Consider the following 18,917-nt stretch of genomic DNA (forward strand, 5'->3'; position numbering starts at 1 on the left):
CCTGTCCATGCGTGCGGCTGAAACGGTGTAAATTGTTGAGCTCTGCCCGTATTAAAATCCTTTAGTGCTTGGAGCAAAGGCTCACGATGGCGTTTCGGCAGACACGCACGCACACTCACACACACCTTCATACCATGCCGGCCTGCTCCCTCTCAGCAGCGCCGGGCTACAGACCGAGGTCTGTTCTTCGAGGTGCGAGCAGCGCGTCCCTCCACCCTTCAAACCCCACGCGCCCAGCTGGGGGGCCTCCGTTCCTGAGCGCCCTCAGCCAATGAAGATGTTTGCCTGGAGCTGACAGCTGTAGAAATGGAACAAGAATTTGGAGGCCAATCACAGCCGACCAGAAGCCGCCGCAAAGCATCAGAGGAGGCCCTCATCAAAGGCACCTCCGACTTCGGCGGTGAAGCCCGCTTATTTACTGGGCCCCGCCACACAGCCAGCTACCGGAACCGACTGCACATTTACACACGAAGCATCCGAAAGCATCGGAGGGTGAGGGCGCTCCTTGTAGGCCAACAGTAATGGCCTGTTTTTTTATTATTCTGTGCAAAGCGGTCATGCCCGTTCCACAGCCGGTGATGTTGCACAGTCAACTGGAAGGAAGGAAGGAAGGAAGGAAGGAAGGAAGGAAGGAAAGAAGGATGGACGGAATGGAAAAAAAGGCAAAAAGTCAAGGAACAGTGACTGGAGAGGGGATCCAAAAAAAAAAAGGCAGTAAGATGTGGTAATCTTAGAAAAACATTCATTTTAGGACACACTCCTTCGAGTATCTAAACACGTATAGTTACAATTACTTTACGCTCCACGACTGGATCAAGAGAATAAATCAGGATAAAGAGTTTACTCAGAAGAGAGATGAGGCAAGACAGGGTTTGCATTTAATCTGCTCATGAAGCTCAACTGGGGGGGGCGAACCTGTATAGATGAAGAGATTAGCGGCTCCCCCCCGCGATAGTCACCGGTCCACAACCTATCCCCCTCTAATCTCGCCGCTCGATCGATCAACAACTCTCCCACCGCTCCGAGGGTGAAGGACCTTGAAATGGGAGACCGACACAGCCAGGGACTTGACTGAAGCAAGGGTACAAGGGTACAAGGCCATGTTTTACACTGGTGTTAAAAATATAAGAATGCAGGCACTCCTCTGCAAAGCGCGGATACCTTCGGACAGCTGGCGGCGTAGTGCTTAAAGCTGCTGCTGCTGACGCCTTTGGACCCAAAAGTTGCAGGTTCAAGCCTCACCTTGAGTGAGGTACTCGCCCCGAATTGGCCGGCTGTATAAATAATTGTGAGTTTCTTTGCCGAAAAGCATCAACTAGACAGACAAATGAAAATCTTTCTTCACGCTTTTCAAAATCTTAGTGCAACATCAACTCATCTCCTCCCCTCAACAAGCTCGCTCAAAGGGTTTCAGAGCGTCGCTACGGACACCGGGAACTGGCGTCTCTGCGTTTTCCTTTTTTAAAACCCAAGTAACAAATGAGGAAAAGCGGAGTAAACAAATGAAGAGTCTTCGCCGCGATGGGAGGGGAAAGGAGGAAGCTGCACCCAAAAATGAGCGAGCATTAGGCCATGGAAGATTTTATACAATTTGCCTGTCTCAAGTCAAGCTAGGCGTCCCCGTCTATCAGCTCCCCCCCGCTCCCCCACCCCGTCGGGCCCCTCGGACGACAGGCCCTCACTCAGCCAAGGCCGGATAATGGTGTCTGGAGTTGGACCAGCGGTCACATCTAAAACAAACAGCCAACCACAACACTCTACAATGCAGCAGGCACTTTATTAAGTCAACCAGATTCCACACAACCAAGACAATATGTGAAGTAAATGCCTCGCTGACGGCCATGAGAGATGGGGGGGGGGGGGGGGACAACATGCCGGCGCAGACGTACAAGTACATATTCTACAGACAGCTGGAGAAGCGAGTCTCCGGGGAAGATGTTTACATCTGAAATATGAGTGTTGCCGCACATTTTTTTTCTATTGTATGAAATGACTGTTTAAAGTAAATATGGCTTATTACCAGGGTATTACTGCAAGGGAGGGGTCATACCCCCCCCTCAAGAAAAGTGTAAGAAGCTTGGAGCGACAGGGAGGATTGGGGGCTGAATGCAGTGCCGTGGGCCGCGGATTTACACACAAACGGAGTAAGAAAAACTCACAAGCTCTCAGTAGGCTTATGAACGGTCACAGTAACGATAATTGTTACTGTTTGTTTATTCACCTTTGAGTTTTTACTGCACAGGTAACAATAAAACACACGGCTGTTGCCATTAGCTTCCACTTGTGCTTGCAGAACGGGGGGGGCCCTGGACCCCATTGGAGACTGAACTCAAAGAATGGTTCTGTTGGACTCGTTCTGACAGTTGTGACAAGGCCACACGGTCCGACGACCATAACCCAAGTGCTGCGAACGCGAACACACACACACACACACACACACACACACACACACACACACACACACACACACACAGAGAACTGCTCCACAAGCAGCAGGCAGGCAGTCAGCCGAGAGAGGAAGGTACTCCTGTACTCCGCTTCCTTAACTACTGCAGCACCGAGCGGCATGGAACTGGGGCGGTAGGGGCTCCACGTGTGCTGTGAAGGGCTTGGCCCCGGGACAAGGGAGGGCGGAGTGCAGGAGCGTAGCCCTCAACGACATCCGTGACGCTCGTCTAGTGTGTCTCGGGGTCTTTAGGGAGCACAACTTGAGGCCCGGGGGCCTCACAGAGCGACACGCTCCAAAGTCCTGCGTGGTACTACCTCTTCCTGCACAGAAGCTCTTTGCTGTACGAAACGACTCTTTAAAGTAAATATGGCTTATTACCGGGGTATTGCTGCGAGGGGGGTCGTACCTTGGGCGCGTAAGTGAGCCGCGGAGCGCTCCGAGGACACGTCACACCTGCGCCGCGACACCACGGCAACGCTGCAGCGCTCTGACCTTATGAACGCAACCCCTCCGTTCCGGACAGGTCATCTTTTCGACAAACAGCTGGTCGTGTAATGATACCCAAAGGTCGCAGGTTCAACTCCCACCGCTGCCCATAGTACCCTCGAACAAGGTACTTACCCTAAACGGCCCTGTAAAATTACCCAGCTGTATAAAAGGGTAAATAACTAAGTACCTTAAGACCGCAAGTCGCTTCGGAGAGACGCGTCAGAAGAACGTAAACCTGCTCGTTTTCCCGAAATTACCAGGGACAACACCCCAGGGCGGCAGGCGAACCGAGCGCCGGCTACTCTTTCCCCACGTGCGTTTCGGTAACTGTGACAAAAACGAACAAATGAAGGAATGAACGGGAGGGAAAAGATGTAAATAAATAAATAACATCATCTCAACCGTAGGCGTTTATTTCGGCTGCTCGTATATGGCTATTATTCATGGCTTATGCAGAGAAAAACGGAACTACTAGACACGCTTGTTAAATTCACAACACTCCAAAGCTGCCTTCTGGCAAATCCTGCCTCTCAGTTGTCAGCTTAGCACCGGCAGCATCGGCGGCCGTGGGATTTGCGAGCCCGGTGTCGAAAGGCTGCCGCGGAGCGCGAGCTCCTCTGATAGACTCCGAACCTACCTGAGCATAGCGGCGAAGGCGTCGCGTCCTGCTACAAGGGGTCAGGGATGCCGCCGCCCGCGGTTAGCGCCCCCCCCCCCCGGGGAACGGCGAGGGGGTGCGCGTCGACGCGGGCTTGGGCAAAAAAGCCCCTCGGAACGGGGCACCTGCTGCTGTGACTCTCCAACACCCTTCAAGGACACGCCCCAATGGTGTCACATTTAAATTCTGATGAGTGGAGAATCTGTCTGTGTGTGTGTGTGTGTGTGTGTGTGTGTGTGTGTGTGTGTGTGTGTGTGTGTGTGTGTGTGAGTGTGAGAGAGAGAAAGCTCACGTTCCTATCGATGTGTGTATGTGTGAACGTGGCTAAGCATGTGACATGTGTACACCTGTAGGTGCGTTGCTCTACACCTTAAGCAAACATCTGGGGCGCAACCCTATAATAAAAAAAATTAAGGGTAGGACTGTAAAAACGCTGAAAAATAAAATGTTTTATCACTTCAACACTTAAGTTTTTTTTTATTTTAAATTATGCTAAAAAACTAAACTTGAAAAGAGCACGTGTCATATGTTTTAGTGCGCTTGGGCTTCCATGGCGTGGAGTTAGAAGCGTTTCATGTCATCAAGCAGATGTCAACGTGAGATCTCTTAACGACATGAAAACAAACGTGTGTGTGTGTGTGCGCGCGCGCGCGCAGGTACGTGTGTGACGGGCCCCGTCGAGAATCACAGAAGGGAACAGATGGCGAAATGCCCATGGACCCCTTTGGGCACAACAGTTCTGGACCCATTTACAGACCAGTCAGTGCTGCTCCCTTTAACTTCACACAGCAACCCAACGTGAGAATGACCCCCCCCCACACACACACACACACACACACACACACACACACACACACACACTACAGTTAAATATGACCACCTGAAACCCACCTGCTCTGTTCTACAGGGTACGATAGAGACACACATTAGTTACTGGGCAGCAGTCTGAACAGAGATGTCTAACTACAAACGTTCCACTGAGCTTATTATTAATTATTATTATTATTAAGCTCATACCTTTTTGCAAGGATCTTACCCCATTATACCCTGGGAATTAAGGATCGTGGCAGGTCCTAAAACCTGCAGGACCCACAATGCACAAAAATAGGACTGCTGCTATGTAGTGGTTAGAGCTGCTGGGGCCGCTGCTGCCTTCGGACCCAAAGGTTGCAGGTTCAAATCCCCCCACGCCAGCACCGCAGAGCTCTGACCTAAAGACCACGACACCTCCCTGCCGGGTCATTTTCTCGACGAAGAGCTGGTAGCGTACTGGTCACAATCACTGCCTTTGGACCCAGTGGTTCGAATCCCACCTCCAGCTGTAGTACCCTTGAGCAAGGTACTTACCCTCAATTGTTCCAGTAAAAGTACCCAGCTGTATAAATGGGTAAATAATTGCTGGGAGGTTAATGCTAAGTTGCTTTGAAGAAAAACGTCAGATAAACGTATAAATATAAGTGTAGCACCGGAGAACGAAGGCATGGGCTTCATGCGGGTCTGAGCTCACCTGCAACGCCCCCCCCCAACCGCCAAAACCTGAGAGCTCAGGCATGAAATGCTTCTAAGTGTTTGTTTCCAGCAGATTTCACGTGTCCCCTCCCCCGTCACCCCACCTCTGAAGCTACAGCTTGACATTTTGTTCAGTCTCGGGAGACAGGGAAGTGAAATGGAGCTGTGGCGCGAACCGGAGCCGCGTAACATGTCCTAACGCAGATGGACAAGCGGAGGCAGCGCCGTACGGAGAGATAATGGAAAAATGCCATCTGTTTAGTCTGGGGAAGAGGAGCGAACATCCACTTCGCTGTCACTCGTATCGCATATCTCCGGCATCATCGCGGCGCGCGCCACAACTCTATATGTCAAGTGCGACGTACCTTAGAGGGGCTGACGGGAGCCAAAGGGCCGTTCGCCGCGCAGCGTTTACGTATACGGCGCGTGCATACGCGGGGAAATTAAGCGGAAGAGTCGGGCAACGAACAAAATGCTTTTCTCTCAGCCGGCGCTTCTTTTCGTTCCACCCTTCGACACGTGACGACGACGCTAGGATTTCACTCGTTTATCCGACACTTTCCTCTGAAGTGACTTACAGCGTTGAACTGCTTACGCTGATCTACCCATTTATACAGCTGGGTAATTTTACTGGAGCAATTCAGAGCGAATACCTCGCCCAAGGCTACTCCACCGGGAGGTGGGATTTGAACCTGCGACCTTTGGGTGCAAAGGCAGCAGCCGTTCTAACACCTGCGCACCAGCTGCGCCGAACGTGAATGCTGAAGTCCCGCGTTACAAATGCAGGCGACTCTGAAGGGGTTTTATTTCGCGTCCTAGCAGAAAGGCACAGCGTCGCACTCCGAGAGAAACGCGACGAGGTTCTGGGAGTAACGCTGGGCCGACGGGCGCGGCCCTTCCGCTAGGTGTGGAGCGGGAGCCCTTGATGACGAGGCCTTCGAAATGACGCTCGAAGGCAAACGGAAGCGCAGACGAGGGCTCGTGCGCGGTAAGCAGCAGGGTACCTCCTCCCTTCACGCCACCTGGAAGCAGGAAGCCGGAGCGCCGCTACGCCACCCGGGCGGCGTGTCGTCCTGGCTGAGCGTAGCGAAAGATCCCCCTGATGGCCCCATGGGGTAAACGGGTAAAAGGAGTAAGGGAGGCGTCGTCTGTGATCACCTGCATTAAAACCGCAAGCCGAAAAATAGCAATCAAAGAGTAATGGAAAGGAAGCTTCTACCAATACGCTACGGGGGAGTCCTACACCCTCCGAACTAAATGTTTCTCACATAATACAATTAAATGCACTGAAAATAATTACAGGATGGACCACAGGTACGAACGCTGCAGTCGCCAAGACACTCTGCTATTGGTGCAAGTGGCACAGCAGCACCACATAGCAGCCAATCTTAGAAGACTCCAGAACGTGAACTCCCGAAGTTATACTTACGTTGACTCATTTAGCTGACAGTTTCCTCCAAAGCAGTTAATTATTATTCACCCATTTATACAGCTGGGTATTTTTACTGGAGCAACTGAAGATAAGTACCTTGCTCGACGGTACTACGGCCGGAGGTGGGAATTGAGCCCGCGGCCTTCGGGTCCAAAAGCAGCTCTAACCGCTACGCCGCCAGCTGTCCCTACAGCGATATTTAAATTCACTTTGGCCACTGACGGTATAGGTCACCGAAACGTCGCACGCCACTCAAACCGCAGTAAGAGCGCCACGTGTGTTGATCGAGCGAGACGTTCGGCTGACGCTCACCGCAGACAAAACACGGCGCCTTCTGCTCGCTGTCATCTGCAGCATCGCTAGACAGCGACGCCTGCTTGATTTGCTCGAACCCGCTGCCCACCCCGCCGCCACAAAGCCCGTTTAACTGCTGTCCTTTTATACTCGCAGAAGAGTCGCAAAGCGGGCCCACAAGTATTGGAAGGAGAAGAACCGTGGTAAGACGCGCGAGGAAGCGGAACGCAAACACCGATACGTAAAAAAGAAAGGAAGAAAAAGAGCAGAGGGGAGAAACGTGTCGGTCGCTGGACCTCGTCGCTCCACCGTGCGCGACGCCTCCGGGCCCATCGTAGCGGGAGTTCTACCGCGGACGATCAAGAGCGCAGCTACTTCTTCACGCAAAGACATATTTGGGGGGTAAGAAAGGAATTCCTCATGTCTGAATAAACCCTTTCTCTCTCTCTCACAAAGATTAATCCAAGTGCGCTGGATCAGAACCCACAATACTCCAAGAACGCACTGACAGGTCGACCGAAATAGAAAGTATATACATCACCTCTGCTGTTTATGAGACAGCCGGTGAACATCCGCGAATGCTAATTTCGCAAGTTAAGCGCACTTTAATTGGTCACGTTCGCGCACATCTTCACGCGAGACGACACACCGCCCGCCAAGAACGCGCGGCGACATCCCGAGTTAAAGGATCGGGGACATTTTACGTGGAAACTCTCGGCATCCGGCAGGCAGGCTGCCGTTTCGAAAATGCGTTCTGGTGGTTTTCACCTGTTCTACCTCCTAAAGCGGAGGAGTTTCCTTCTGTTTAAACAGCTGTAATGAAATGTGTTAAAGAATGTAAAAAAATATATATATATATTTCACGTCAATTATGATTTTCAGCCATCTCACAATTTAAGACATTGCCGAGTGGCTACAAGTCACGTGAGAACGCAGCTGCGCGACGACCCGAGTGGCCAAATTTTCCTTATTTTTACCTCTTTTGTTGTTTGTTTATTGTTGTTGCTTTTGTTCTTTCTCACTATAACTTATTAGTTGTATCCAGTCACAGCCCTGGGCACTGGTAAAGCACAAATAACGTGTCTCTTTCTCAAAATAGTGGCATTTACCGGTACAGTGAAATGTTACATGTGTTGATTGACAGAGATACGTTCTCTCTCTCTCTCAAGCACACACACACACACATACACACACACCACTGGAAGATTGCGATTAAGGAACCGAGTCCCCAGAAGGATGCAGATGTGGAGACGAGCCCCTCCTGCCATCCATTGGGATGGAGGCCCCTCAGGTCCCTATCAAGGCCGGGGCCCCCCTCCACCCGATTGGGGGGGGCATTAGCGACGTCCCCGTGCCCGTCCTTCCGCGGAATTATACGTTTCCCGGCCTGCCTGTTCTTGCCTCCATACGGGGGGGAGGTCATGCTTAAATTACCTCCGAATCCTCAACGCGTCTCCTTCCGACGCTCAAACCGTTTCCTCTCCAGTCGCTTCACTGCGCATTTTGGAGTTTTGCGCAAGGCTTGACGCGCACTACACCCCCTAGGGGCGAGGTAGTTGACGACGGCTGCGATCGCGACGCTGACGTCACTCATTTGGCAGACGCCTGGCCGAGGCAACGCGCAACTCGAAGAAACGCAATGACGGCAGGAACGATAACAAACGCAGCCGTGACTCCAAAGAGCAGAACTCATATCGTAGCATTCGCCCTTCCCTCTTGCTTTTACAGGCAGCGGAAGAAAGTAGCGCAACAGCAGCCCTCGCAACGTGGCAGCGTCGTGTACTTCTCCGCCAGCACGGACGAGCGGGGTCACGGGGGCTGCGCGGCGCCGACGGCTGCAGGAACCATTCTGTTACACGGTCCAATCCGCAGCGAGGCTTTGTCTTCCACCACCAGCAGACAGAAACACGCACGCGGGAGCCTACGTACAGTCGAACGCACGCACATCCGGGAAGCCCCGACCAGTCCTTGAGCCTAACGCTACCGCTCAACTCAGCAAGTCACTCGGCACGGTAAGCGTCACCAACATCCCCTTTCCTCCAGCGCACGAAAGTTACGCAAAACAATTTTCGAAGCGCATTAATGGCGCCTTTCACGAGTCCCACGCAGTCCTGCTCTCGTGGGCACGTCGCCAACGTTTAAGCACAAAAAACAGCCACGTGCAGCAACGCACGGCGAGCTCCTCATCCTTAGGTGGCCCAGTTCACTTCGACTTCCCTGCCCGCACACGAGTGTGCTGGTACCCCGCAGAGAGGGTTCAAGCTGCGTTTCTACGCCCTCTGGTGGCCGGCGCGGCACTAGCGCTCAGGGCACCGGCCGGGCAGCTCGCGCACGACTCGCACTCGGCCTTGGCGGCAGCTTGCCCCCCCCCCGACCCCGCCTCGCCTCGCCTCGCCCCGCGCCGCACGCACGCACAAATAACAGCCGAACACAAAGGCGTCCTGGGCGACGGCACACGCGCACAAAGCGACGGCGGCGACCCTGCAGTTCTCGCGGAGACGCAGAAGGGGCCAAACCGGTAACCCCTCCGAAAACAAGTGAGCGCACAAATGAGACAAACCAAACCCCCCCCCCCCTTCAAACGCACCCGCCGAAAACAACCGGGCTGTTCAACAAAAACGAGCGAAGAAGCAAAGTCCCACCCCCCCCCGGAGCCCCAGCCCCAGCCCCAGCCCCAGCCCCAGCCCCAGCCCCAATCCCAACTCCAACCCCTAGCAGCGTGAAAACACAACTTACCTGCTGTTGTTGCAGATGCAGCAGCTCGACTGTGCTTACTTCACCGCCCGTGTCACCACTTGATCTTCCATCTCGAGTGCCGGCATCTAATTGGCTGCTCAGAATGCTCGTTCCATTTTGATTCATTGAACTGTTGCTTATTGCCTCTGTCGCGGACTCCTGCATCATGACTTAAAACCTAGAAGTGATTAAGAGGCATCAATTAATGCTCTTGTTACCGCTTTTGCGCGTCCATTAGAAGGCTGCGGTCCCTTTCCGCAAATTAAAGCATTAGGGAGGGCAGGGCCACGACGTGGGGCACAACATCACACGGTCACTGGATAAATGGAAGCATAAAGACAATAAAACAAAAAAAAAAAAAAAAAAAATAAGCGAGCGTTTAAAAACAAGCACTAAATGCGTTTCAAGAATTTAAAGACAACATATGGTGCTTTTTTTGGCTTTACTAAATGGAAAAATCAATCTCATGCACTCCCCTTGTTTGAGTCACAATTAACAGGCAGAGGAGCAGAGTAAGGGACTCTGGTACGAGCGCACGAACTAGGACCGCGTTACCCTGTTATTCGGACAACAAAGGCAAGGTACAGCCTACGTTCCACCCTTAAAACGCTGGCTGCCGGGACTCTGCCGGCAATTCGGTAGCACATCTCATGCGAACGGGGGTTGCTTAACGATGCACAGCTAATCATGCAAAATTAAAATTTTGTAAGGGAGTTAAAAATCATATTGCATCGCCCAGTGATAAATGGTTTAATGGGATGCTTCCTTTTTTTTTTTTTTTTCTGTGGCTAAATAAAATTTGCCTTGGAGGCTTCCTTAAAGAAAAGAAGAAAGAAACTGGGGGGGGGGTCTTGCTGTCACATATCGGCTATTTTTTAATCAAACCAGAAATATTCATTTATATTTGTGACATTTAAAACATTAAATACTGTCCTTCCTAGGAGGTAATTAAGCTACAGCGTGAGCTGTAATCAAACTGTTCTGCTGGAGATGACTTAAACCTCAATTTTAACTTGGGCAAATAAATGAAAGACAGAAAATTAATTTTCCTGGCATGTATTAGATATGAATGCTGAAAATAAAAATCTATCAGGAATATCACTAATGATTGTGCTAAAAACAGCATAAATTATGCATATTACCTCCTCTACAGTAATAAATGTTTTATCATTTTCCCCGCATAAATGTACTGTACTTTCAAGAGAGCAATGAGGCGTCCTGCCAAGATCAGTTGAAACCCGGGCGATAAATAAAGCAGCACTCTGACCGTACAGTCGCACATTCAAGGTGCTCTCAGACGCTGTAATATACATCCTTAAAAACGGTGCGTGTGTTTTTTTTTTTTTCCCCCCTCCTTTTCTTCCTCCCCCTTTTTGCGGCCTTTTCAATCCATTTTTGTGAACCAGCATGCTTATCGCAGCACATTTCCAGTTCAGATTGCGCTGCGTATTAAATGTTTATGCATGTAATATTTCCATCCATTGTGCAGGTAAAAGGGAATTAATATTTGAGGTTACAGTATCCCGCTCTACCCCTCTGCCGGCGCTTCCCGCTCTTCCATTGTGAGGCTAAATACATCAATTTTGTCACATTCTATGGATCAGTAATTCATTTCAAGTATTGAATTAGAGCATACTCTAGCATGACTGCTCCGGACTCGGAATAATCACGATCATCGAAGGCTCCGCGCAACAAAGGGATGCTTAATAAACGGCTGCTTTTAAACGTCAGCCAATGGCGTTTTAATATGCGCACGCGGAGCGTGTCCGCCGTTCCCCGGCGCCGAGAACAAACAGGATGCAGGTTACACGGAGGCTCCGGCGAAGAGCGGCCCGGCCGCACGTGTTTATGAACAAACACGCCTTTTTAAACACGGCGCCCCGGCTTTAGCTGGGAGAGTACAAACAGCAGCCGTGACAAGCGGTGATGAATCTGGGCAGAAGAACACAAAAGCCCGCGCTCAGATCAGGCGACTAATAAGTATTCAAATTAGGCATAAATTTTACATGCGCAATGTTTAAAATATTCAGAGAAAGAGGGTCTGATTGCCGTTACTAGTTACACGAAAATTCTAATGGAGTCTTTTAACAACAATGAACGTGCTGCAAACTTGAAGATATATGTAGAAGAGGAGAGTCTTTTATTAACAGGTGAATTCAATGAATAGTATTTTTCAGAGGCACTTAAAATTGCAAATTAGGACTTGAGGCCATTTAACTCGGCTTCCTTCCCCCCCCCCCCTTTTTTCCATTCTGCAAAAACTGAGAAACACAACCCAACCCAACCCAACCCAACCCCCACCACCGCCGCCCCCTCCCCAACAATTAGACCACCATTCCCACTCTGGTTTAAATTCGCAGTACTGGAGGGAAAGTTACACAATGAAATTATACCTTAACACCCAGTTCTGTCTCTGTAGATGCGGGAGGTGAAACAAACAAAACGGGGGGGTTGGTGGAGATGGGGGGGGGCCTATCAGTAACAGCAGTGTATAATGAGCAGCATCTCAAGACTCGACTTGAGCTTCAAGAGTGCTCTCTCTCTCTCTCTCTCTCTCTCTCTCTCTCTCTGTGTGTGTGTGCGTGTGTACGTATGCTGGGAGGTAACCAGAGGACATGTCCACAGTCCAAGACAACACGCGGCCCCCCTGCTAATGAAGTCACGGGAGGCGGCGCCGAGGGAAATCGATGAGAGAGACCCCCAGCGTCCCGGACGGCTCACGCGAGGGGAGCCCGCTCCCCTGGAAGTCCCCCTTCCCCGAAGTGCCGCGCGGCATCAAACCGACGCTCACCCGGCGTGACGATATTTACTCGTAGGAGCGTGCCCTCGCCGGGAGTGTATTGGACGCCAGCTAGCCGGCGTTTACGCAAGGCTGAGTGAAGCATGAGGCATTCGCCGTGCGTTTGACATGTTTTAAATTGCTATAATCCACCTGTAAACACACCCAGCAATTCAGGCCTTCTCCCGCAGCCTTTAATCTTCCAATAAAACGCGGCCGACCGTTCGCTGCGGAAATGAACGCACGGCTGCTGGCTGTCGTCACGACAGTTCCTCTTCCCGAAAAAAAAAAAAAAAAAACAAAAAAAAAAAATAAGAAGAATTCCGCCATTTTCGCCGAAAGCGTGCCGTCATCGCACCTTCGGAGAGTGCGTTAACGCGCAGGAGTCGAGGCACGTGACCTGCAGCGTTGGCTCGCGGCCCATCGCGGGAACCCCCCGAAACGAAGGAGAAAGGGCCTGGTGAAAAGAACCGCCCAACTTGCCGTCAAAGACAAATATTTGACGTTCTTAAGCGGCACTTTTTCCCCGAGGAGAACAATAGGCCTACTTGTCATTCCGTTTACTCCATAAAACCACACTTTTCAGTCCTACACGGCACAGATCCGTCACGTCCGTCAGCAGGGACGGCCCGTTCGCCTCCCTCCGCCAAGAGGCCCCGAACGGAACAGGAACACTAGCCTGGTTGTTCGGGACGACACATCTGTTGACGACCAAACGCGAAGACGTCCACGGGCTCCGCCTCGTCCGCGCTGCCCGTCACCGAGAACAGGCCCCTCTCCACTTGGACCCATTAAGGTAACCTCATTAACTGTCTGAGTAGCCAAACGGCCGGTAAGTCGAGTTGAAGGAAAGCTTCACTTAAATTAATACACACCGACAGACAGCAGGCCACCCGAAACCACATTTACCTCCAAATACCGTGCTTGGCCTTACATGGCATTCAGAGCTCCGTTCAACACTGTCATCCAAAAAAGAGAGTCTTTTACAGTCAGCGACCAACAAGCTGGTATGAAAAAAAGTGTTCTGAAATTTAAAATAAATAAGAACGAAAGCCGAGATCTGTAACCCCCGGACGGGCGACACGCTGACTTGCCGACATATATTTATATGAAGGAAAGAAAAAAAATAAAAAATCACGATGAGGAAAAACACATCCAGCCTCGTAACCCATTTGAGTGTTCGAAACACGTGACATGTGACTCGTTCCAGGACTCGAGTAAGATGGTTTACTTTCCAGGATACACACAGGGGCTTATTCGCACCCCACGCACCGGCACGGGCTTCGAGGACGACGAACGGCGGAAACGCTTAAGGCAATAAGAGGCTACCAGGGGTATCCGAGACATTGCATAAAAAGGCATTTCGCAAACGAAATAAGCAGGAAAAACACACGTTTGTGAACAAAGCACCAGAAAAATCCGCGATTCGCAAATGATATTAATTACCAGATCACGGGATGTGCCGGTGGAAATCGCGTAATGCTTAAAAATGATAATTACATTTTACAGTCTACTTGTCTCCTCACTTGGCCTACGCGTTTACGCTCAGGCAGGGCCAGTGCCGAAATAATCACAACTTCTGTGCTCCACTGAAATTAATTCATCATTGACACGGGTTACAATGCATACAAAATAAAGTAGTGCCACGGCGATTGTGCGCAAATCTTTAACACTTCAAATTGCCTAATACATCAAAATGCCACAAACGAAGGGCCGCGGCGAAACAATGCCAACCGAGCACGCGACTTGAACGTGTTAATGCCATCTCGAGGTGAAAGGAGAAAGTAGCGAGTTCGTGTGCGGGCGTGCGTGCGTGCGTATGCCTGTCCATGTAGACGTACAAGATATAAACGCACACTCGCTACTTTCTGCATATATATACTATCTCTCTCTCTCTCTCTCTCTATCTATAGAGATGCATGTCCCAAGACATACAATATATGTGTGTGTATATACATATAAACACACACAAACATATACAGATGCACACTTTTTTCCTTTTTTTCCCCCCCAACCGACTTCTCGATTTCGACAAACGCTTTGAGAAATTCCCCGTCCGAGGACGTCAACCTCGTTTCCGGTCAAGATGTCATTCACAGATTCGCGCAGAGCGTCGCGTGAAGCTCAATGAATTCCCCGAGATAGAAGGCAGAGAGCATTAGGCAGAGCAGCCGGAATTAGAACAGCGGTCACTTGTAAAGCGGCGCTTCGCACAAAACACTCCTGAAGATTAAGTACGGGAAGCCGGGCAGACCTGCTTCAAAAAGCAAAAGCCTCCTTTCGGCTCTGATGGGAAAGCATAAAAAACATTAATAACTCTTTCATAGCCTGTGTATAATAGTAATAATAGTAATAGCTTTGGCAGATAGGGACGTTTCAAAAGAAATTTGAAAGGGGGGAGGGGGGAGAAAAGAAGAAGAAGAAGAAGAAGAAAAAAAAAAAACTTCACATTTAGGAAAATCAGGAACAGAAAAGAGAAGGAGAATAGAATCACCACTCCAGACTTTGTTCTGTAAGATTAAGGCAAAGAAATTCAAATTCAAAGTATCTATAGCACAACACCGAATAACCTCTCCTTTTAAATTCGGTGCTGGACGATAAATAACGGAGCTACAGTATTTACAGTAGCTAATTCGCAGTTAACCGTTCTACACGTGTGCGTACGCAGATGTGTGTGTTTTTTTTTCCTTGGGGGGGGGGAGTGGTTTAGTCACCAGTATCCCAGTCTGTCAGTTTATACTAAATGCAAACTCATTTTGTACAGAAAAAAAAATGTATTCCCAAAATTAGAGGGTTTAGGAAACACACTGTTTTAGACAAGAATGAAAAAGGAAGAAAAAAAAAAAATGTAAGGGGGGGGGAGAAAATGTCTTAACCCTTTGGTAAAACAGTCCCTGTCTACATATATTGATTCTTCATGCATATTAATCATGCAAATAAAAATAAAAATGGCACGTTTAAATAAACAAACTAGGGACAAGTCAATTAGAGGAATAAAGACAGAGCAGCGCAAAGGACGTTCGTTTTGTGCGTTCCCCACGAGCGGAGGCTGTGCCACAGGACAGTCCTCGCCACGCGACCCTCCCACCGCGCTCTAGGTTCCATCTCCTTCTCGGTCCTCCCCTTATAATTAAAATTTTTCACATCAAGCCCCTCGCCGAGGAAGTGATACAACAATGGGTGCGGTGTCACTGCCGCGGCCTCCGCCCGTCAGATCCTCAGCCTCTCCGCGCATTTTTATTAATTTCTTTAATTTATTCACCCTACCTAATCTGGAGTAATTGACCTATAAAAAAGACAGTCTGTCTGCTGCCCGTCACTTCCACCGAGGAACGCGCATCACCACCAGCTTTCCCAGAGCCATTTCTTTTTCTTTTTTTAATTTTTAAATTTTTTCTTTTGTCGTCCCCCCCACCCTTTCCCCTTTGGCTCTCTGACTATTACCCTATCCAATGTGCGTTCCACTTTACATTTCATTGTTCCATTGTAATTATGTGCTGGGACGCCTGCTCTCCTTCCACTCGCTGAGATTAAAAGGTCTTGGGGACCAACCTGCTCACTCTAACGGGCTGGGTGGGGATGGGGGGGGGGGGCGTACAAGTTGTGCGGAAGAAGGTGAGCAAACGGGAAGTTAATGACGGAACCAGACACGAACCCGGGCCGCCGCGAGCCGCGCCGTGCCGACATTTCCAGTTATTCCAAGCTGATTAGGTTCATTATGGCGGAGCTCTGATTTATGCTGTCATTCCCCATCGCCAGTCCTGCATCAATAGATCTTAATGAATTGGTAAATAAGGATAAAGATTGCACTTGACAACACTGAAACATTTCTCATTCATAGCAGACAAGATTTATGTAGCCAATTAGGACATAACAGGAGAAATTGGTGAGAAGAAAAATAATCTTTCCTGAAAAAAAATGACCAAAGTGTAACCCTGTACAAAACAGATAATGGGCCGTCTAACGTTTCGCAGCGAACGAGGTGCGTTCACTCCGGCCTGGGAATTTGGTTAAAATTTAGTCAGTCGGCTGTGGTGGCACCACTTTCCTACTGAAATTCTAAGTGGCCACATCTGCATAATCTCTCAGCCACAAAAAAAAAAAAAAAAAAAAAAAAAAAAAAAAACCTGAACAAGCCTACACACTCATGTGCAAACACTCTATTCCAAGCAAAGGGTGATCATTTTTTCTTCCTTTTTTTTTTTTTTTTTTTTTTTTTTTAAAGAAAGAAAGAAAGAAAAAAAAAACTAAAACAATGAGTTTAAAAAAAAGATTCTATTCGTTTCTCTTGGTCTTCATTTAATGCTTAATATGAGCGTTCAGGAACCATTTACATTTTTTAATAGTCTCATGTTTCAATTATTTCATTTTCCCTTGTACAGTTCTGGTAATCAGTTTGGACCCTCTTTGTCACTTTAAAAGAAAAAAAAAAAGAAAAAAAAAGACACAGATAAAAGTGCTGATCATCAATGTCAAACGACGGGCTGGAAAACCCAAAGGCTGGCAGTGAGCAGGGGTGGAAAATTAAAGCAAAGTGATACTGGATCCGCCTCATTCGGTTTGCTTCAAGCATATGCAAATGAGGCTCTGCTGCTTAACTGCATCATTTATGTCGATAATAGCAGCATCATCATTACAGGACTTAAATTAAATTACATCATAATTAGCATATCAAAGTGATTGGTTAAACTTTAAAACAAATAGCCAGTTCTGCTAATGAACGCTGTTAATTGGCTCATAGGCTCTAAATAAAACATGTAGGTAAATATGTGTTTTGCAAACAGTTTTCCAAGGAAACAACAATAAACCGGAAATAAATAAGGGGAACTCCGGCTGAAAACAAAGTACGCCGAGGGGATTTGTAAGATGAAATTTCAAATATGTAGCATTTAATTTTATTGCACTAAAGGACCTATTACATTGCAGACTCTAGAGAACAATGCAAATTATCTGCCTTCAGAACAGAGTTGAGCCAATTCTCTATATCAACTAATCACAAAGCTCATTATGCACTGCAGTATTAAATTATGAAGAAGCAGCATTCCACATTCCAGCACAAATCCCTATGAAATGTTAATAATATGCCCACAATAGCAGGATACCGTGCTTTACTTGCCTTCATGAATAATAAAGTAAACAAATTATCCACCCACCTTTGATAACGATTATTAGTATTTCCCTGCATGTAATTCCACTGACCTCTCCCATCCAAATGGGGATCTGCTCTATAAAGTTCGAATCTCTGCGAAACCTAAATAAAATCAAACATCAAATAAAGGAGGACACCAGTAAAAATGGACACCTGCAACTCATTACTACTTTACGTTTCCGGGCTTATGAAAATTAACGCACGACTGCCGCGCTCCTTTCATACCCACGACGCTGCGAAGCACGACCGAAACACTGCTTCCCTTCCTCATGTGCAATTTCAGATTTCTTTATCACTGTGTTTAAACTGCTGTCCTCATTTTTACTAAAAGCAGGGGAGGGAAAAAAAAAAAAAAAAAAAAATATATATATGTATGACCCAAAGGGAAGAAGATGCATTTTTAAAATCAGAGTAAAAGCACCATCGCAGCCCCACGCAGCAATTCCCAAGGCTTTTATTACCATTATTTGGAACAATTAAACAACCGACAAAACGCATCCTTATCACACACCCCCCGACCACCCCCCCCCACCCCCCACCAACGCGGCACAACGCACGAGCAGCCGGTGATAAAAAGTGACATTAATGTGGTGTGAAGATGGAACGGATGGATGGATGGATTGGTGGCTTTATTACCTGCAGGTGAGCAGTGTCACACTGGCCAGTGGCAGAGGCAGCCGGTGTTTGCGGGCGAGACGCTCTGTGTGTCACTGGCCAATCTGCTGCTATCTGTGTCACCACTCCGACTGTGTTTATAGTGGCTTGCATCATAAACAAGCTCTTCTCCCCTTGTAGCCCGTTCATGCATACTTAAATCACCTTGCCCATTAAAAACGTCTCTCCTGACAATTATTCTATCATTTCCAGTTGTCATCGGGCAATTACCGGCGCTCCGCCACGGGCCCAATCGCCACCGTGGCGCTACGGCTGCTTTCACAGACAGAGTGAAAAGACCAGAAAATGGAAATTTATAGTCCAGACAGAGCTGCTCCTCTCCTGACACACTGGAAATAATTAGACTCTCGTTCCTGTCCGATGAAATATAACGCAATTATTTGAAAACACTACTTATCATTTAATTCACATTTTATTGCCGGAAACACATTACAATTATTCCTCGTTCTCTGATCTGAAAATGACCTTCAAATCTGATTCTTCTTTTTTTCCCCCCCGTGTGAGCGGCGCACGCGTGTGTGTGTGCGCGCGCGTGTGTGCGTGTGCGGGCGTGTGCGGGCTGTGCGCGCACGCGGCGACGGACCTCTGCCGCCCGCGCGCCACTTTGCCGAGCGGCTCGTCCTCCGCCGGCCGCCGTCCGCGCCGCTCGCACCGCTCGCGCGCCCGGAAGCCCCCTCGCTCTAGAGCCCCGCTTCCCGGCGAGCCCTCGCCTCGCGCCCGGAGCCGAGAGTGAGCAGGACCGCGCCG

The 18,917-nt window shown here is 49.1% G+C and overlaps 1 protein-coding gene across 7 annotated transcripts in view; it reads right to left on the reverse strand.

Moving 5' to 3' along the window:
* Window positions 1–18,917, reverse strand: part of LOC108920812 (forkhead box protein P2-like) — a 117,931-nt gene that overhangs the window by 55,005 nt on the left and 44,009 nt on the right. For 6 of the 7 annotated variants that reach the window (XM_029247118.1, XM_029247113.1, XM_029247116.1 and 3 more), the window contains one exon: window positions 9,568–9,745. In XM_029247118.1, the coding sequence (XP_029102951.1) occupies window positions 9,568–9,735 (168 nt within the window). In that variant the 5' untranslated portion in view covers window positions 9,736–9,745. Of the gene's footprint in view, window positions 1–3,575; window positions 3,711–9,567; window positions 9,746–18,917 lie in introns of those variants that run through there. The other variant, XM_029247120.1, reaches the window with a different exon arrangement.

Source organism: Scleropages formosus, chromosome 21 (assembly GCF_900964775.1).
Source record: "Scleropages formosus chromosome 21, fSclFor1.1, whole genome shotgun sequence".
NCBI classification, from domain to species: Eukaryota; Metazoa; Chordata; class Actinopteri; order Osteoglossiformes; family Osteoglossidae; genus Scleropages; species Scleropages formosus.